Raw genomic sequence first — 18,608 nt, forward strand, 5'->3', positions numbered from 1 at the left:
CCAGTTAAATGAGTGAAAGATGAAATAAAACTTGGGGGTTTTACATGTTTTTCTCCCGCACATTTTTTGCTCAGACGCTGAACTGCCATTAGCCAGTGCCCCTCAGAGCCACGCGGCTGGACCGGCCGCCCCTTAGCCCGGATGTGGATGCTGACCAGCCCTCTTCATGGCCAGCGGTCCACACAGAAGCTCAGTGCTTGGCCCAGAAATGGGTACGGGATCTGCTTGGCCTGTCTCAGTTGCTCTGAGGAGGAACGGCGGACTGGCTGCAGGACTCAGAGCACCTGGGCCGGACCTGTCGTCAGATGGCCCGTGTGGCGAGGAGCCAGCCAGCTGCTGGCGTGTCCGAGGCTCTTGGTTAGTTGAGCAAAGATGTGTGTTACCGAGCGTCCTGGAACAAGCGCCAGGCCTCTGCTTGCGGACTGCAGGAAACAGGCGGCGGGCCAGTCGATGACCGCGGTGGCCCTTCGCCAATGTCCTTCGGGGCCCTCTCACCTCTGTGTGTCCGCACATGTCTGCAGAGTGAGGAGTTTGGTTCTTCAGGGAGCTGCGAGCCTGACACAGGGATCAAAAGTGAGAAATTGTGATACAGTCTCACACCTGTGATAGAAGTTAACCGTGGGAACGCAGACTTGGCGCCGCTCTCCAGTCGGGGCTGCAGACATGGAGAAACAGCTGTGGAGGGCCTGGGCCTCCCTCACCACCGGGCTTTCCGTGCAGATCTCATCCTCCTGGAAACCTGGTCAACTGATCTTTCTATTTTTGAGTTTAAAGAAAACTTATTTACTCATATGGCAAGCACCGTCCTCACGAGCCAGGGACACAGCAGCGAGCGCAAGACAAATCCCTACCCTCAGACATCTGCTCCGATGCGGGACAGACTGGCCTGGGGGGTGAACACAGGATATCGGTGCCCGGCCGGAGCCATTGACGGAGTGTGTGACTTTTGATCTTGGGGTCATGGATTTGAACCCTATGTTGGAAGTAGAGGTCACTTTAAAAATAGGGGCGCCTGGGGCACCTGGGTGGCTCAGTGGGTTGAGCCTCTGTCTTTGGCTCAGGTCATGATCTCAGGGTCCTGGGTTTGAGTCCCGCATCGGGCTCTCTGCTCAGCAGGGAGCCTGCTTCCTCCTCTCTCTCTGCCTGCCTCTCTGCCTACTTGTGATCTCTCGCTGTCAAATAAATAAAATCTTTAAAAAAAAAAAATAAATAAAATAAAAATAGGGGCGCCTGGGTGGTCCAGTCGGTGAAATGTCTGCCTCCAGCTCAGGTCATGATCCCAGGGTCCTGGGATCGAGTCCTGCGTTGGGCTCTCTGCTCAGCCGGGAGCCTGCTTCCCTCTCTGCCTCTCCCCTTGCTTGTGCACTCTCGCTCTCTGTCAAGTAAATAAAATCTTAGAAAAAGAAAAAAAAGCTTAACACATTCAGTCAGCACAGAGGGTGACGGTACAAACAGAACTGCCTCCCAGTGCTCTCCAGACCCAGGTTCTGCAGGCATTCTTAGTTACATATTTTTTATTTTTAAGATTATTTATTTATTTGACAGAGATCACAAGTAGGCAGAGAGGCAGGCAGAGAGAGAGGGGGAAGCAGGCTCCCCACTGAGTGGAGAGCCCAATGCGGGGCTGGATCCCAGGACCCTGGGACCATGACCCGAGCCAAAGGTAGAGGCTTAACCCACTGAGCCACCCAAACGCCCCTATTTATTGTACTTTTTATTTTTATTATTTTTTTAGTCCCCTCTACCCTCCAATGGGGCTCGAACTCACAACCCTGAGATCGAGAGTCACATGCTCTACACTGAGCCACCAGGATGCTCCTACTGGGCTTTTTTTAAATGACAGCTTTAGTGAGATAAAATTGACATACCATAAAGTTGACCATTTGGAAGGTAGAATTTTAATTTTACAGTGACTTTACCACATTAACAGGGTCACAGTCCAACAGCTCATTCAAGTTCCAGAATATTTTCATCACCCCAAAAAGAAACTCCACTAGCAGTGACTCCCTACTCCTCCCCTTGTTCCGGCACACGCCGGTCTGGGACATGGCATATAAAGGCAATCATACATGCGTGACCCTCTGTCTCTGGTCCTCTCACTTGGTGTCATGCTTTCCAGGTAGACCCGCTCACTAGCACGAAATTCACACTTCAGTGTCTTGCGAGAACCCGGCGAGGACTGACGCTTTGTTTCCGCACTGCGCGGTGGGCCTGCACTTGAGCTACTTGGGACACGGGAGGCTGGGAGTGTGCACACGGTCTTGCAGAACATGTGCCTCTAGGATGGGAGTTGGGGTCGGCGGGCAGCTGCGCCCTCCCGCACCCTCACCGGCCCGCACAAGGTTGCCAGTGTGCCCTGTCCACCTACCTCAGCCATCATCTGGTACAAAGAGGTATCTCCCTGTGGTTTCGCCTGCATTTTTCTCTTTATCATCCTTATCCTTAAGAAAGACAGAAGAGTCTGGATTGCACAGTTCTCACAGTTTTGACGCGCCTCCCTGGGCGCCACCTGGGAGCACTGGCGGAGCACTGGCGCCGGAGCACCTGTGACGCACGCACCACGCCCAGCCGTGCGTTTGAACGGTTGACTTTGTTGGATGGGATGAATGTTGCGCTCCAGCTGCGCGAAGACCAGAATCGCGTCTGCTCTCCCTCCCCTCTCCCTCCCTGGGGCCTGCGCTCCGTGAGTTGCAGAAGCGGACTCCCAGCGGCGCCACGGTGCCTGTGTCTGTCGGTCCCAGCCTTGTCATTCCGTTGGCGGCCGCCGGTTTCTCTGTTTAACTGTGAAGGTCCTTAGCTGTTATTTTGTAGTTTTGATGTTCAGATTTATAGGAACGAAGTGAGAATAGTACAAGGAGTTCCCATGGCTTCTCGCCAGACTCCCAGATGCTGGCATTCCACTTTTTTAATCGGAACTGATGGAGACGGAGTGCAGCGTGCGGCCACTTTACCCAAACCCTTCTGTGTGCGTTTCTTTAAAAACAAGGATATTTGGGGGCGCCCGGGTGGCTCAGTCGGTTAGAGCGTCTGCCTTTGGCTTGGGTCATGATCCCGGGGTCCTGGGTTCGAGTCCTGCATTAGGCTCTCTGCTCAGCGTGTCTACTTGTCCCTCTGCCTCTGCTCCTCCCCCCTGCTTGTGTTCTTGCTCGCTCGCTCTCAAATAAATAAAATCTTAAAAAAAAAAAAAGAAGGATATTAAAAAAAAAAATAGGGCAAACCCTGTTGGGACCCCTCTCACTCTTGAGAGCGTCTTCTGTATCTTCACTTCATAAACGTCTATCACATTACAAAAAACATGTAAATAAATAAAAATAAAAGGGTGGCTCAGTGGGTTAAGCCTCTGCCTTCGGCTCAGGTCATGATCCCAGGTCCTGGGTTTGAGCCCCACATCGGGCTCTCTGCTCAGCGGGGAGCCTGCTTCCTCCTCTCTCTCTGCCTGCCTCTCTGCTTACTTGTGATCTCTCTGTCAAATAAATAAATAAAAATCTTTAAAATAAATAAATAAATAAAAATAAAAACAAGGATATTCTTGGGGCGTCCGAGTGCCTCTGTCAGTTAAGTGCCCGACTCTTGGTTTCGGCTGGGGTCGTGCTCTCAGGTGGTGAGATCCAGCCTCTGGTAGGGCTCTGTGCTCAGCAGGGCCTCCACTTCAGCCTCTGGGCCCCTCCCCCATGCCTTCTCTTAAAAACCAAAGCAAACCAAAAACCACAAAAATGCTCTTTTACATGATCAGACACTGACTATGACAAAATGCCGTTCTCTGAACTGCAGACCCGATTCGATTTAGCCGGCTGTCCAGACAGCTGGTGTCCTGTGTGCTCTTCCCACCCACATGGAAAGGAGGACCCAGGCCGCAGACCTCTCGGCATCTGTAGCCCTCTCAGACGGGGAGTGCTTCAGCCTTTCCTTATCTTTCCTGCCCGTGACACTTCTGAAGGTTGATGCTGTAGGGGATTGTCTCACTTCCTTATGAATAGACCAGGGTTGTGCTTTCCTGCTAACGGGCTGTTCCCACTCAGCACACCCTGTGGGGCACAGGACAGCAGTCTGGCTGGCTCTCGGTGAGGCGGCCTTGCTCACTTGGTTCAGGTGGGAGCTGCCTGGGTGTCTATGGTCCAGTCACCACTCCACGTTGTGACCCACAGTTACCTGACGGAGACACTGCGAGGGGAAGTGCTTCCCTGTGTCTCTAGGCTCTGCGTCATGCAAACATTATCCTGGTGCTGTCCGGTGGTGGGTCTTTATTTTATTTTTAAAATACTTTACTTTATTCCCCTCATTCCTTCAACTTTTATTCTAAAAGATTTTATTCATTCATTTGAGAGAGAGAGAGCACAAGTAGGGGGAGCAGCAGAGGCAGAGGGAGAAGCAGGCCTCCCGCTGAGCGGGGAGCCTGATGTGTGGCTGGACCAGGACTGCAGTATATGACCTGAGCCCCCAGGTGCCCACCCTTCAGTTGGAATCCCTTCCTAAGAACAACCATTTCTAACCATTTGTTTGGATATTTATATCAGCATAAACTCAAGGATATTTATTTGGTCCTATGGTAGCTGTTTTTTGTTCCATCAGGAACCTATGACAGGTCCTCCTGTCGCCTTTGACATCGCGGGTCATCTTCTTAGCTTCTCCTAACTTTGTGGTACTTGCCTTGGAGCCCCCAGCTCCTCTCACCGAGACAGGAGACGGGGATTTAAGTCCGTGGGAGTTTCCGGAGCAACTGGAGTAGGTTTTGTTATTCGTAAGCTCTGGGCTCCGCGGGGAGCCTGCTTCCCTCTCTCTCTGCCTGCTGCTCTGCTTACTTGTGGTGTCTCTCTCTCCGTCAAATAAATAAATAAAAGCTTCAAAAAAAATAAAGTAAAAAATAAAAACTTTCAACCAACTACACCAGGGTCTGTGCTGATGAGATGACTTTTGGGGCCCCTGGATAGTTCCAGGGTGGGGGCCAGTCACCAGCAAGACCAAGCCGTGATTAGAGGAGTGGGACGTTCAGCCCCATCCCACCCCAACCTCTGGGGAGGGGAGCAGGGCTGGAAACTGAGTTCATCATCAATGGCTGATGATTTAATCAGTTGTGCCTTTTTTAATGACACCTCCATAAAAACCCCTAAATGATGGGGTTCAGCTTCTGGGTTGGTGAACCCTTGGAGGTGCTGGGAGGGTGGTGCACCTGGAGAAAGGCAAGGAAGTTACAGCCCCTGACCCCATGCCTCATCAGAGACATCTGTGGTCATTGGCCATTCTTGTGTTGCATCCTTTATCACAAACCAGTCATTGTAAGTAAAGCACTTTCCCAAGTTCTGTGACTTGTTTTAGCAAGTTTTCAAACCTGAGGAGTGGTCAAGCCCCTCCACTTTGGGTGTTTCCTTACACAGTGGTAGATACATGAACAGGGCAGATAATGGCGCTGTGGCTGTTGCTTTCCCCAGAAAGAGCCCCTTGTGTTTATAATTGGCCAGCAAAACCATGGGCAGCCTGCGGACCTGACCCACGTCTGGCATCTGAAGTAGGGGGAGCCTCGTGGGACTGAGCCCTCAACTTGCAGGTCTGGGCTACCTCCAGAAAGCGCCAGAATTGGGGCACCTGGGTGGCTCGGTGGGTTAAGCCTCTGCTTTTGGCTCAGGTCATGATCCTAGAGTCCTAGGATCGAGCCCCACGTCAGGCTCTCTGCTCAGTGGAGAGCCTGCTTCCTCCTCTCTCTCTCTCTGCCTGCTTCTCTGCCTACTTGTGATCTCTGTCAAATAAATAAATAAAATCTTTAAAAAAAAAAAAAAAGAAAACGCCAGAATTTAACTGAACTGTGGGACATCTGGCTGGTTTCAGACAGGTGCATGAGAAAAAACACTTCAGCCACACACTGCCGAAGTGCACCGTGTTGACCCCGTCTCGATCCTGATGTGGACAGGCCAGCTTGAACAAGAGTTGTTTTTGGTTTCGTTTTTTTTTTTTTTTTTAAAGATTTTATTTATTTATTTGACAGAGAGAGATCACAAGCAGGCAGAGAGGCAGGCAGAGAGAGAGGGGGAAGCAGGCTCCCTGCTGAGCAGAGAGCCCGATGCGGGACTCGATCCCAGGACCCTGAGATCATGACCTGAGCTGAAGGCAGCGGCTTAACCCACTGAGCCACCCAGGCACCCCTGGTTTCGTTTTTTTAAGATTGTATTTATTTATCTGACAGAGCGCAAGAGAGAGCACAGAGCAGCAGGAGTGGCAGGCACAGGGAGAAGCTGAGCAGGAAGCCCCATGCAGGGCTCGATCATAGGACCCTAGGATCATGACCCAAGCCGAAGGCAGACGCGTAACAACTGAGCCACCCAGGCATCCCTAAATAAAATCTAAAAAAAAATTAAAAAAAAAAAAGTTTTGAGATGGAAAAATTGAACACTTAACATTTGTTGATACTAAGAAAGCATTGTTAACTTTGGTAGGTATAGTATTCTTTTTTAAGATTTTATTTATTTATTTGACAGAGATCACAAGCAGGCAGAGGCAGGCGGAGAGAGAGGGGGAAGCAGGCTCCCTGCTGAGCAGAGAGCCCAATGCGGGACTCGATCCCAGGACCCTGAGATCATGACCTGAGCCGAAGGCAGAGGCTTTAACCCACTGAGCCACCCAGGTGCCCCGCAAACATCATTTTCTATCACACTCACAGGTTGTGCAGGTCAGGGACTGAAATGGGATGGTTTATCTGGTGCTGCGGGGCAGGGCTTCTGGGTCCTGAGCCCCAATTTCCAAATTAAGATAAGTCACACCACAGCCTCACTCTCACCTGCACCCTGAGCTGACGCCAAAGTGAAGACTTTCGGGGGTCCTGTCAGGCAGCGTGTTAACTGGAGAGGAACGTGCGTCATTTGGTCCTATTAGAGGGACACAGTCTTCACTTTTCTTCCCATTGAGAGGGTGGGATCTGACTCCCAGCCCTTAGACCTGCGCTGGCTCAAGTTGCTTGACCCATGAAAAGCAGCAGGAGTCTGGTCTCTGGAAGCCCCCGTGGGCTCACACAGAGATTGGGAACAGGCCTCTCAGAACATCTGCTCTTGGATCCAGCGGCCCAAATCCCACAGGAGTCTCGTGGAAGGGCCTGGGGCCGGGAGCCTCTGTTGAGCGCAACCCGATGGGGCCCCGGCGTGGACCTGATCTGACGGCAGCGGCAGGAGGGCCCCAGCGGAGCTCACCTAGCCCACAGAATAGCAGAGAGAGCTGTAAATCACAGCTCCAAGCCCCTCCACTTTGGGTGGTTCGTTACACAGTGGTAGACACGTGACCAGGGCGGATACTGGGGCTGTGGCTCTCCCCAGAAAGGATTCCCTTCCTTTGAAATAAATATGTGCCGAAATATTCACGGTGGAAATAACCTCTGAGGTTTGCTTCCAGCCAGCAGCCGGCGCGGGGGAACAAGGCGGGCCCTAGGCTAACTGTGGAGGCTACACGGCAGGCGCCCTGGGCTCGTCATACCCTCCTCTCTCCTCTGGTGCATGTTGGGGGCCACCTCCAAGGCAGGCCCAATGGCCTTGCCTGCTGGTACTCTCAGCCCTGTGGTCCCCTCCCACGCTATACTAGGGCAGGTCTGTGAGGCCGGAAGAGTGCAGAAGCGACCTTCCTCCTGAGACGGACGTTATTAGAGACGCTGCTTGCTGCTCTGCTGGCTCTTGTCCCGCGTCCACCTGTCTCTCCGAGGCCTCCTGGGAGAAGCCAGTGGCCCTGCCGCAAGCAGTCCTGTGGAGGGGCCGGGAGCCGCAGCGGCAGGCAGTAAACCCTCTGGCTCACCGCATTGGCAAGGGCTTGGAATTCCCACGGATGTTAGGATCTGCTCTGGCCCACTGCTTACGGCAGCCTCAGGAGACCTGGAGCCGGACCAACAGCCACGCCACTCCCTGGCCCCCAGGAACAGCAGAGTAACTCTTGTTTTAAGCTGCTAAATGCCCGAACGTGTTTTTACACAGTAACAGATCCCTAACAAAGTGTATGTCTGAAATTTCCTACTATAGGAATTTTTTGCTTTTTGTTTTTTTTTTTTTTTTAAAGATTGTATTTATTTATTTGACAGAGAGAGATCACAAGTAGGCAGAGAGGCAGGCAGAGAGGGAGAGAGGGAAGCAGGCTCCCCGCTGAGCAGAGAGCCCGACTCGGGACTCCATCCCAGGACCCTGAGATCATGACCTGAGCCGAAGGCAGCGGCTTAACCCACTGAGCCACCCAGGCGCCCTTTTGTTTTGTTTCTTAAAAGCTCTTGGTGGGGGCGGGGCGCCTGGGTGACTTCACTCCATCAAGCAGCTGCCATCCGCTCAGGTCATGACCCGGGCATCCTGGTCAGGCTCCCTGCTCAGCCGGGAGCCTTCTTCCTTTCCCTCTGCTGTCCCCCACCCCCCAGCCTGTGCTCTCTAATGAACAAACAAAATCTTAAAAAGTAAATAAAAATAAAAAATAAATAAAAGCACTTGGGTTATCTGAAAGCAGTTTTCCTCTACCTACAGCTGGGCAATGCAGGACAGTGGGCTGTGGGCTCCGGACTTCCGACGACAGGAAGCCTCGCCAGCAACCCACCGAACCGCCGTCCTCGCAAGGCTCCGCACAGAAAGCTGACCGCGCGACCCCTAAGTTACACAGAATCCGCCAAGTATTCCTCAAATATTTAAACGTGTTCAAAAGATAGCCAGGTTCCTATTTTGCATAGTTCGTGGTAGAAAATGCCCCCATCCACATGAGGGGCCGGGCGGGGGCCAGGGATGGTGGAGGCCGAGGGCAGCGGCTCAGGTGGGCAGACGCCCCAGGCCCTGCTAGGTCCCGGGAACTGGGGGTCTGCGGGGACCTGCCGGGTCCCGGGAGCCGGGGTCTCCGGGTCTGCGCGCGGCACACGTCGGACCCCAGCCGACAGCCGCTGCCAACAGCCCAGGCGCTCCTCTCGCGTGCGCGAGAAACAGCGGACGGAGAGACCGGGCCACCCGCGCCTGGAACAGGCTCCCCTCCAGCGGCACTGGGACCCCAGGGCGGCCCGTGGGCAGTCGGACGACACAGCCCGCCGGTCCCCGCGCTTCACAGACCCGCGCTGGGGCACCTCGGGGACGGGTCACGATGTACGGAGGGGCGCACGCGAGGCTGTGAAAGTGCCTCGTGCCCCGGGCTGGAGGCCGAGCCCCGAGGACGCCCGGGGCCAACAAAAATCACCGGCAGCAAAGCGCGCCAAACCCCAACCCGGCCCGGACTTCGCGGGACGCGCCCACGAGGCCGGCTCCACAAGATGGTGGCGGCGCGCTCCCGGCAGCCCGCCCGCGCGCATGCGCCCCACGGCGGCCGCCCGGCGCGAGCGGAAGTCGCGTGACCCCGGAAGTGGCCGACCGGGAGCGCGCGGGCGGGGCCGCGACGTTCGTCATTCCGTGCGGGAGGGAGCGCGAGAGCGGCGCGGTCGAGCCTCCGGTGAGTGGCGGCGGCGGCGGCGGGCAGGGTGCGGCGGGGGCGAGGCGGGGCGGGGCCCGGGCGGGGGCGCCGCCGGGCTGGGGGCGCCCGCGCCTTTGTTCGCGCCGCTCGCCGGGGGTCGGCGCGGGCCTCCTCCGGGACCGCCGCCCGCGCCCCGCAGCGCCTCCGCCCGTGCCGCTGCGCGCCGGCCGGGCACAGGCCTGGCGCCCCCTCCCCGGGGACGTGGGCGCGGCGGCCGGCCCGAGCGGCGTGGCCCCCCGAGCACCGCAGCCCGCGCGCCCGCCCAGATTGCGGAGCCCTGCGGAAGGAAGTGTGGGCCGCGGCCGGCGCGCTCGCGGGAGCCCGTCGCCTGCGGCCACACTTGGGTGGCGTCAGGGCGTGAGCCTTCGGGAGAAATTCCAGAGGAAGCGGCCGGGAGGCCCGGAAAGGCGGGCGCGCCCCACCCCACCGTGGCGGCCGGCCGGCTCGGGGCTCCCGGCGGCCCTTTGTGAGGTCCGGCGCCGGGCGGCTCCAGGCTGCCGGCGCGGTCCCGGGGGACAGGCTCGGCGGCCCTTCCGGGACCGGCCGAGGGCCAGCGTGGACTGCGCTCTGGCCCACTTCCCGTGCGGCGCGAGGGTCGGAGTGGGCCTCGCCTGTTCCTCAGCCGTTCTGGCGGGCGCGGTGGGGATCCTTAGTCCTGGGGAGCCCAGGGGCTGCTCCCTGCGCTGCTGTGCGCTCCGCAGCGCTGCCCCAAGCTCTTCTGAGCCAGGATCCCGGAAGGGACCCCGAGACCTTGCAGCACTGCAGCCCTTCCCACGTTGCAGGTCGCACGTCCTCACAGTTGGGGAGAAGGCTGGCAGATGGTTGGGGTTCCTTGTGCCGGCCTGGGACCCGCCTGTGGCTCTCGCCTGGCGGGTCATCTGAGCTCCAGGAGAACCCTGCGCTTGCAGGACGGGGTCACACTCCCCTGTTAGGACAGAACCCAAGGAGTGTGTTTGGTCAGGGAGACCCAGGAGGAGGTTTCCTTAGGAAGAGGGTCTGGGCAGCTTCGCAAGAAGGGCAGGATTTGGGCAGGATTTAAGAGGTGGCCCCGCCCTGCCAGTCGGGCAGGGGTGCTGTCTCCGCGCCCAGCTGTGGGAGAGGTGTGCCCCGTCTTCCTAGGGAGCACGCTGGAGGGCCTCTGTAGTTCTGGACGCTCTACCCAGGCTTCCAGGGGTCCGCAAGGTGGGCAGGGCACGGAGTGTGGCCTTACCTGGGCTTCAGGAGTCTGTGTTGGGGACTTTTGCAAAGCTCTGTCTGCAGTTGCTTTCCTCCGAAAGGCATGCCTGCCTGGGGCCCAAGCACGGGGCCGGTTACTCGCCGAGGGCCCTCCATCCAGCAGAGGCGTGCCGGCGGTAGACCTGCTGAGAGGCCAGACAGGCAGACACTGCTTGCCTTCAGGCTGCCACAACCCTGTCTGTCCCACAGGTGTCGCAGACCCAACTAGAGGTGAGCATGGCTGAGCAGGAGCCCACCGCTGAGCAGCTAGCACAGATCGCCGCGGAGAATGAGGAGGACGAGCACTCGGTCAACTACAAGCCCCCCGCCCAGAAGAGCATCCAGGAGATCCAGGAGCTGGACAAGGATGACGAGAGTCTGCGCAAGTACAAGGAAGCCCTGTTGGGCCGCGTGACTGTGTCTGCTGGTAAGTGGGCTGAGGCAGCACCAAGAGGGACACCTGTCACTTGGAGGTTCCTGCTGCCAGCCGCCCCCTCCCCCCACCAACGGCAAGTTAGGGCTGAGGTAGAGCTCTAACCTGCTCTCATCCACAGACCCCAACGTCCCCAACGTTGTTGTGACCCGCCTAACCCTGGTGTGCAGCACGGCCCCAGGCCCCCTGGAGCTGGACCTGACAGGTAAGTGGCCTGAGGTCCCTGGCCTGTGGCAGCGTGCTGGTTCCACTGGAAGTACTTTCTCGGCACGCGCGTGCCCTCTTGTGGGGGGCGTGAGAAGCGCAGCCGGGAAGTCTGCAGCGTGGCTTTGGAGGGGCTGGGGGTCCTGGGTGGGGCTGCCTGGGGCTATGTGGGTCAGGGTGGGCGCCGAGGGAGTGTCATGCCCCTTCCTGCAGCTGAGCCTTCTAGTACAATCTTTTCTTGGGCACAGGCGATCTGGAGGGCTTCAGGAGGCAGTCCTTTGTACTGAAGGAGGGCGTGGAATACCGGATAAAAATCTCTTTCCGAGTAAGGCAGGGGCTGTGGGAGGTGCTGGGGGGCCGTGGGCCTGGAAAGCCTCGCCGAGCTTTGCCCGGCTTCTCTCCCTGCAGGTGAACCGAGAGATCGTGTCTGGCATGAAGTACATCCAACACACATATAGGAAAGGCGTCAAGAGTGAGTGAGGGGTGGAGCCCTGCCCCCAAGATGGGGTAGCCGCACGGGGGCCCTGGGATCGGGATGGGGAGAGAGAGGACAGTGTGTGCCCTCGGCCCTGGGTGCGGTCGGGCAGCCTTGGTGACCGCCCATTTCCTGCACACAGTCGACAAGACCGACTACATGGTGGGGAGCTACGGACCCCGGGCGGAGGAGTACGAGTTTCTGACCCCCACGGAGGAGGCGCCCAAGGGTATGCTGGCCCGAGGGAGCTACAACATCAAGTCCCGGTTCACAGATGACGACAAGACTGACCACCTGTCCTGGGAGTGGAACCTTACCATCAAAAAGGAATGGAAGGACTGAGCCCTGACCCGGGAGGCGGGCAGGCCTCCGGACAGACAGACGGACCTGTCTGACGTGCCCCACCCCCATCAGCCCCACCTCTCCGTCCCAACCCCTCACCAAAGTGCTGACAGGTCTGCCCCCCCCCCATCCCGGCCGACCCTGCCCCTCCCTCCTGGCCCCAGCCTCCTCGGTGGTCTCGCCTTGCTGCTTCTGCCTGTGCTGGGGAGGGGGGAGGGAGCCTCCAGGCCAGGCCTCCACCTCCCCTTCCATACCCCTTTGGGTTCCCCCACTCGTCCTAATCTGACCTGAGGCCCTTCCTGAGACCTGAGATTCTTCCAAGGGAATCTCCTGGACGCCCAGGTCCTTGCAGGCCTTTGCAGTTGCCCTGAATCCTGTTCTTTCTCTTTTTCCGGGGTGGGGGTGGGGCGGGGTGCATGACTCGAGGCCTCCTGGGGACCGGCCGCCCTCCTGCTTTCACCTGTCCCCGGTCGGTTCATCCATCGCTGTCAGTAACTGTCTAACCATGATGCCTTAACATGTGGAACGTGTGCTGTGGGGGCCGTCACTAACCTCTAACCCCCCCATGTCTGCATGAGCATGTGGTCTCCCCCCGTCCCTGCCCCATCCGCAGTCCCCGTGGCCCGGGGAGGTGTGTGGGGTGTGCTGCTGCTGCTCCCCTGCCCCCCAGGGCCTAGCCAGCCCCCTCCCCCGGCCGGGGCTGTGGGGACGGCTCCAGGGGCTGGGGGGAAGTTGCCAAAACTGAAGTTGCCTCCGTTCCCATCTGGGAGGCCAGGTGTCCTCACGCCTCTGCCTTCTTTGTCCTTGTGGGCGGTGCCGGAGCCCACGGCCCCAGCAGACAGCCCTCGGTGGACAAAGCCAGCGGCCGAGCCTTACTTGTCCCACCTGGGCCTGCCGGCCTGGAGTCGTGTGCCTGGCCTGTCAGTATTTATTGCCTCCATATGTGCCGTCCTCTGGGCCCCCTGGCCTGCCACCTCTGCCCCCAGGCTCGGTGCCACCATCCCCGGCAGGCCCTCCCCGGACCCAGCCAGGACAACTGTGGGACCAAGCGTGCACAGTCGGAGCCCTCCCCTGTGCCTCCCCTCCCCTCGCCTCCCCTGTTGGGCCTGGGCCTAGAATGTTCAGGAGCCTGACCTTGCTTCTCCTTTTCTGATCGGGAAATAAACTCCCTCAAAGCAGCCAGGGTGCCTGCGGCTGTTGAATGATTTGAAGCTTTCCTTTAAGATCTGGCCAGTGCTTCTCTGGGCGTAGGCCTGGAGTCTCCCCGAATTGCCCAAGTTACACAGTTCTTGGCTTGGGGCCGGGGGGTGCACTAGGTCTTTCTGGGGTCTGGAGTACAGGCTCCGTGGAGGAAATGTCCCAACCCTGAAGAAGGGGAACCTTGCCATAGACAGTCCCGGGACGGAGTGGGATGAGACGGTCCCTGTACTCAGCAGCGGGGGGCAGGAGGCCGGACCGGAAGTCAGTGCTGTGGGCGGCAGTGCCCTGGAGGGCCCTATAGAACCCAGGCTCCAGGGGTGGAATGGGTGAAGTGGGGTGGACCAGAGGAAACTGGGGGGCCCTCACTGCTTAGAGGTGCAGAAGAGCAGCAAGGTGGGGGGCGCCTGGGTGGCTCAGTGGGTTAAGCCTCTGCCTTCGGCTCAGGTCATGATCTCAGGGTCCTGGGATGGAGTCCCACATCGGGCTCTGCTCAGCGGGGAGCCTGCTTCCTCCTCTCTCTGCCTGCCTCTCTGCCTACTTGTGATCTCTGTCAGTCAAACAAATAAAATCTTTAAAAAACAGCAAGGGGGCTCCTGGAGGACTGCACAGCCTCTACCGGATCTTGGGGTGGCGGGCCGAGCAGAAGGGGGCACTGCCTCCTTTCCTCACACCGTGGGAGGGCGTCGAGCAACTCTGATGCTCCCTCCCCAGCCCGAGGACGGGTGTTGGGTGGGGGGGAGCGCAGACTGGAAACCACCTCATGTGGCCTGGCGCCTGTTGTGAAACCTGCTCTTTCCGTGCTCTGGGCAGGTTAGAAAGGGGTTTTGTGCCACACTTCATGGTGACAGGAAGCTGCTCTCTGAGAGGCTCGGCTGGCCGCACCTTTGGGGCCCTGCCCCTCCTGCCAGTGCTTCCCAGCAGGGGATGCCCAGCGGCAGCTTTTCCCAGGCTGGGGCTGCAGTGGACCGCTCCCCCGGGGCTGTCCGTGGCCCGGCTCCGCTCATCAGGGCCCCCTGCTGGATGACAAGTGTCCCTTCCCACCCAGACACCGGTTAGAGAGGAGCCTGGCCCTGTCAGGTGGCACAAAAGGCCAGTAGGGCTACACCATCCTGGGCTCTGGGTCTGGGTACCTTTCCCACTGAACGGGGACGCAGCGACCTCTGAAACGCACCCCGGCCCCCAGAGGTATACCCGGGCAGGGGCTCGAGCTCAGCGGGCCCATCACAGTTTCGGGGCCGGCCACCGCCACACCTCTCCCAGTAGTTTCCTCCAAGGTCCACGGGAAATCTAAAACGAGGGTTTAAACCGTGTGTCGACAGTTCAGCGGGTCAGGGCCTTCTGAGGCTCCCTCGGGCCATGGATTTTCCCAGCTTTAGTCACACATGTGGACTCGGACCCTAAATGCCGAGTTGTACCGGGGCCTTGCCAAGGGCCAGGACTTTGCTCCGGCCCCTCCCTGGGTGAAGGGTCACATTGGGCGGCACCTGCAGGACTTGCAGAACGTGTCGTGTCGGTCCCAAGTCTAACCTGGTCCTCCTGGTTTCACCCTGAACCTGTCTGTACAGTCTGGGGGCCTGTGCCTATGGTCCTCTTCCATTGTGTCCCCCGTCCATGTCCCTCAGGAGCCTCCAAGCTGCCCCCTCATCACCTATTCCTAGATGGGCCCTTCTTCCACTGACTCTTCCACTTACTCTGTGTGGACACAGAGTAAGGATCTCTAACGTGACTGATTCGTCACCAATGACCGTGATTTCTGATAATCTTCACGCCCTGCACGGACCCACTCTGGAATCAGGACCTCCTCCCACCCCTCCACCACCCGGGCCACGGCTCCCCACGGTGCCCCAGCATGCACGTGTGCAGGGTCACATGGTCCTGCCTGGCAGTGGGACCCTACAGTCAGGAGCTGTCCTTCAGTAGCCTAGCGAGCACTTCCTGGGTGTCCATGAGCCTGCTGTTGACTCCCTCAACACCTTCTACCCTAGCACAGATTGGAAAGTTTTATTCTGAGAACTCCATTTAAAAAAAAAAACAAAAAACTCAGGGAGCCTGGGTGTCTCAGTGGATTAAAGCCTCTGCCTTCGGCTGAGGTCATGATCTCAGGGTCCTGGGATCGAGCCGCGTCGGGCTCTCTGCTCAGCAGGGAGCCTGCTTCCCCCCCTCCTCTCTCCGCTTGCCTCTCTGCCTACTTGTGATCTCTGTCTGTCAAATAAATAAATAAAATCTTAAAAAAAAAACAAAACCCCAAGACTTTATCTTTTTGAGAGACAGAGAATGAGCACAAGCAGAGGGAGAGATAGACTCTCCGCCGAGTAGGGAGCCTGATGACAGACTCCACCCCAGGACCCTGGGATCTTGACCTGAGCTGAAGGCACATGTTTCACTGACTGAGCCACACAGGCAACCCAAGAATTTTTTTTTTTTTTTTTTAAGATCTTATTTATTGACAGAGAGCTGCAGAAGAGGGAGAAGCAGACTCCCCATGGAGCAGGGAGCCTGATGCGGGACTTGGTCCCACGACCAAGAGCAGAAGGCAGATGCTTAATGGACTGAGCCATTCAGGAACCCCTGAGATCTATTTTTGAGAATAGTATTTATCAAAACATCATATCATCCAGTAATTCGCATGAGGTATAACGGGCACCTTCTCAGAGAGAGACGCCTGGAGGGTGTCGTGAGGCAGTGGTACTGGTCCTGAGAGGTGCCGGGCTGCAGCCACAGGGCAGGTGGGCCCTGACCTCCAAGAGCACATTCCAGCTCGGGACCCAGGGTACATGGTGAACACAGCCCCACAGACTCTCTCTGGAGCTTTTGGATGGTACGTGAGTGGGTCTCTCGGAGGTAGATGCCAGCCCTCCCCTCAAAGCCGAGGTCTGCAAAGGTGTTCAGTGAAGCAGCCTGTGTTCTGGGACCAGCCCCATAGAAACTGGGGGCCTCAGACCTTCCCCAAACCAGGCTTCCTTCCAGCTTTCTGACGACCCCACTTCGCTGCTCCTGCACAGGTTGGTACAAGAGGCGAATGGAAGCTGGGCAGGCACCTTGAGAAGGCACAGCCAAGATACCCAAACACCGCGGCCCGTTAGGCCAGAGCCTCATTTAGGCCCTGGTTTTCACAGCTGTGGTCACTGGCTGCACCATCATCACCTGCGTCAAGGCCCGTGGACTGCACGTAGCACAGAGAGGCAGACTCGAGAGTAAGGCTCATTCGCAGCCACAATGGGATCTGGTCTGCTTTGTCCCCCCACTGCTCCCTGCTTTTTCTTTATTTTTTAAAGATTTTATTTATTTATTTGACAGACAGTAGTAGGCGAGTAGGCAGAGAGGCAGGCAGAGAGAGAGAGGAGGAGCAGGCTTCCTGCTGAGCAGAGAGCCCGATGTGGGGCTCAATCAGAGGACTCTGGGATCATGACCTGAGCCGAAGGCAGAGGCTTAACCCACTGAGCCACCCAGGCGGCCCATCTGCTTTTTCTTTTAAAGATTTAATTTACTTACAGAGAGAGCGAGAGGGAACACAAGCAGGGGGAGTGGGAGAAGCAGGCTTTCCACCGAAAAGGGAGCCCGACGCAGGTCTCAATCCCAGGACCCCAGGGATCATGACCTGAACCGAAGGCAGATGCTTACCCAACCGAGCCACCCAGGTGCCCCTAGACACTTTAGATTAGAACCACAAATTCAATATATCTGAGTCACTGAAAGTCTCTAATAGATGCATTCCGTTAAGTGTGTCCTGCAGAGTGGTCCGTGCCCGGTGTGGCACATGGACACACCGGAAAGCTGTTTTATTCTGGTCACTAGACCATTTTTTAAAAAATTATTTATTTGACAGAGATCACAAGTAGGCAGAGTCAGGCAGAGGGGAAGGGGGAGGCAGGCTCCCCGCTGAGCAGAGAGCCCGATGCGGGGCTCCCTCCCAGGACCCTGGGATCACGACCTCAGAGGCAGACGCTTAAGGACTGAGCCACCCAGGTGCCCCTTGTTCTCCCCTCGACCCCGAAGTTCTTGTCTGTTGTCAAGACTACGTGCTCTGGAGTGACACCGCTCCAAACCATGACAAGCTCATCAGCGTCAGGGGACCGTCCATTTGTTCGCTCTGTCCCCGTCAGCAGAACAAAACCAGGCCCCGATAGGCAGGCATCTAAGTGCGGGTCAAATCCAAGATACAATAACCTCCTCTACCAGGCCCCAAATCCCGGTCTGTAAGGTTGGGGTTGTGGCACTGACAAACGCCGGGAGACAGGGCAGCAGCCATGAAGCGAGCAGAAGGGACTTGCTTGCAAATACCGGCCATTCATCTGCTGGACCGCCAGGCCAGGGCCCCTCGGACGCTGGGGCGGACACGTTCACGGCCTTTCTGTGCGGAAGGCCCAGCTCCCGACAAGGCCCCCGTGAAGACAGACATCACAGCGGAGACAACCACCCTTGCCTGGGGCCGGCTCCTCTGGCGGGGAGAGCCCTGCACGGGAGGCCAGAAAGCGCCCTCACAAGCCCCCTCCCGGCCGCGCGAGGGCCCTTCTCTCGGGGCGCGCTCCGGGGACGGCGATGTCACACGGCCGACGCCGCTGCGTGCGGGCGCTTCGCCGCTGCCCACCGAGCCGTGAGGCTGGCAACGAGTCCTGGGGCTAGCGGCGGGGCCTCTCGGGCGGGGAAGCGAGCGCGAGGGCCGTTCGGGCGTGTTCGCAGGGAGGGCGGCCGGGGGAGCAGAGCGGCGCGGCTGGGAGGAGGGACACGCTGGGCGGCCGCGACCACCGCCCGCAGCACCGGGATTTCCGCTCTGCAGAAGCCGCCGCCAGCCGAGCCGGGACGCGCGGACCGAGCACGGGGGTCCCGTGGGCGCTGGTGGCGGCTCCGTCCCGGCGGGCGCGTCCCGCTTGTGCTCGGCGGCGGCCGCGTCCCCGGTTCCGGACCCGCTGGCGCACGGCCCGGCCTCCCCCGCTTCCTCGCCCGCCTTTCGGCCCCAGCACGTCCGGGCTCGGTCTTCCCCACGCCTCCTCGGCGCCCCGACCCGCTGCCGCCGTCGCTGCCTCCGCCGGGCCCGCCCCGACCCGCCGAGCTCCACGTGCCGCCGTCCGCTTCCTTAGCCGCGGTCCCTGACAGGCACCGCCCGAACCTCACGCACACCGGAAGTTGCGTTAGCCCAGCTTCCGGCTTGCGGAGCTACGGTGGTGGGTGGGGTGTCAGTTACGGACAGGCCGTCCAATCAAAATGCAACACGAGGGGTTTCAGAGGCGCAGGCGCAGCCCCGCCCCTCACCTGAGAACTCCGCCCCACTGCCACGTTCGACGAGGGATCGCGCGGGCGTGCGCGCAT

At 58.5% G+C, this 18,608-nt stretch overlaps 1 protein-coding gene across 1 annotated transcript; it reads left to right on the forward strand.

Annotated features, from left to right (window-relative positions):
• The first annotated feature begins 9,311 nt into the window (after positions 1 to 9,311).
• On the forward strand, positions 9,312 to 13,279 carry ARHGDIA (Rho GDP dissociation inhibitor alpha). The gene is made up of 6 exons (XM_047708706.1): positions 9,312 to 9,411; positions 10,858 to 11,074; positions 11,202 to 11,285; positions 11,533 to 11,609; positions 11,693 to 11,756; positions 11,902 to 13,279. The coding sequence occupies exons 2-6, from the start codon at positions 10,885 to 10,887 to the stop codon at positions 12,099 to 12,101; spliced, it is 615 nt and encodes a 204-aa protein (XP_047564662.1). The 5' UTR covers positions 9,312 to 9,411; positions 10,858 to 10,884; the 3' UTR covers positions 12,102 to 13,279.
• Positions 13,280 to 18,608: the final 5,329 nt, after the last annotated feature.

The sequence above is a fragment of the Lutra lutra genome, chromosome 16 (assembly GCF_902655055.1).
Source record: "Lutra lutra chromosome 16, mLutLut1.2, whole genome shotgun sequence".
In the NCBI taxonomy this organism is placed as follows: Eukaryota; Metazoa; Chordata; class Mammalia; order Carnivora; family Mustelidae; genus Lutra; species Lutra lutra.

What these genes read in the sequence shown, in the direction of transcription:
- ARHGDIA (XM_047708706.1), top strand. Translation starts at nt 10,885, where the DNA reads ATGGCTGAGCAGGAGCCCACCGCTGAGCAGCTAGCACAGATCGCCGCG. An exon ending in CCGCGTGACTGTGTCTGCTG is followed by an intron (nt 11,075 to 11,201) that starts GTAAGTGGGCTG and finishes TCTCATCCACAG; the next exon opens with ACCCCAACGTCCCCAACGTT. An exon ending in ATATAGGAAAGGCGTCAAGA is followed by an intron (nt 11,757 to 11,901) that starts GTGAGTGAGGGG and finishes TCCTGCACACAG; the next exon opens with TCGACAAGACCGACTACATG.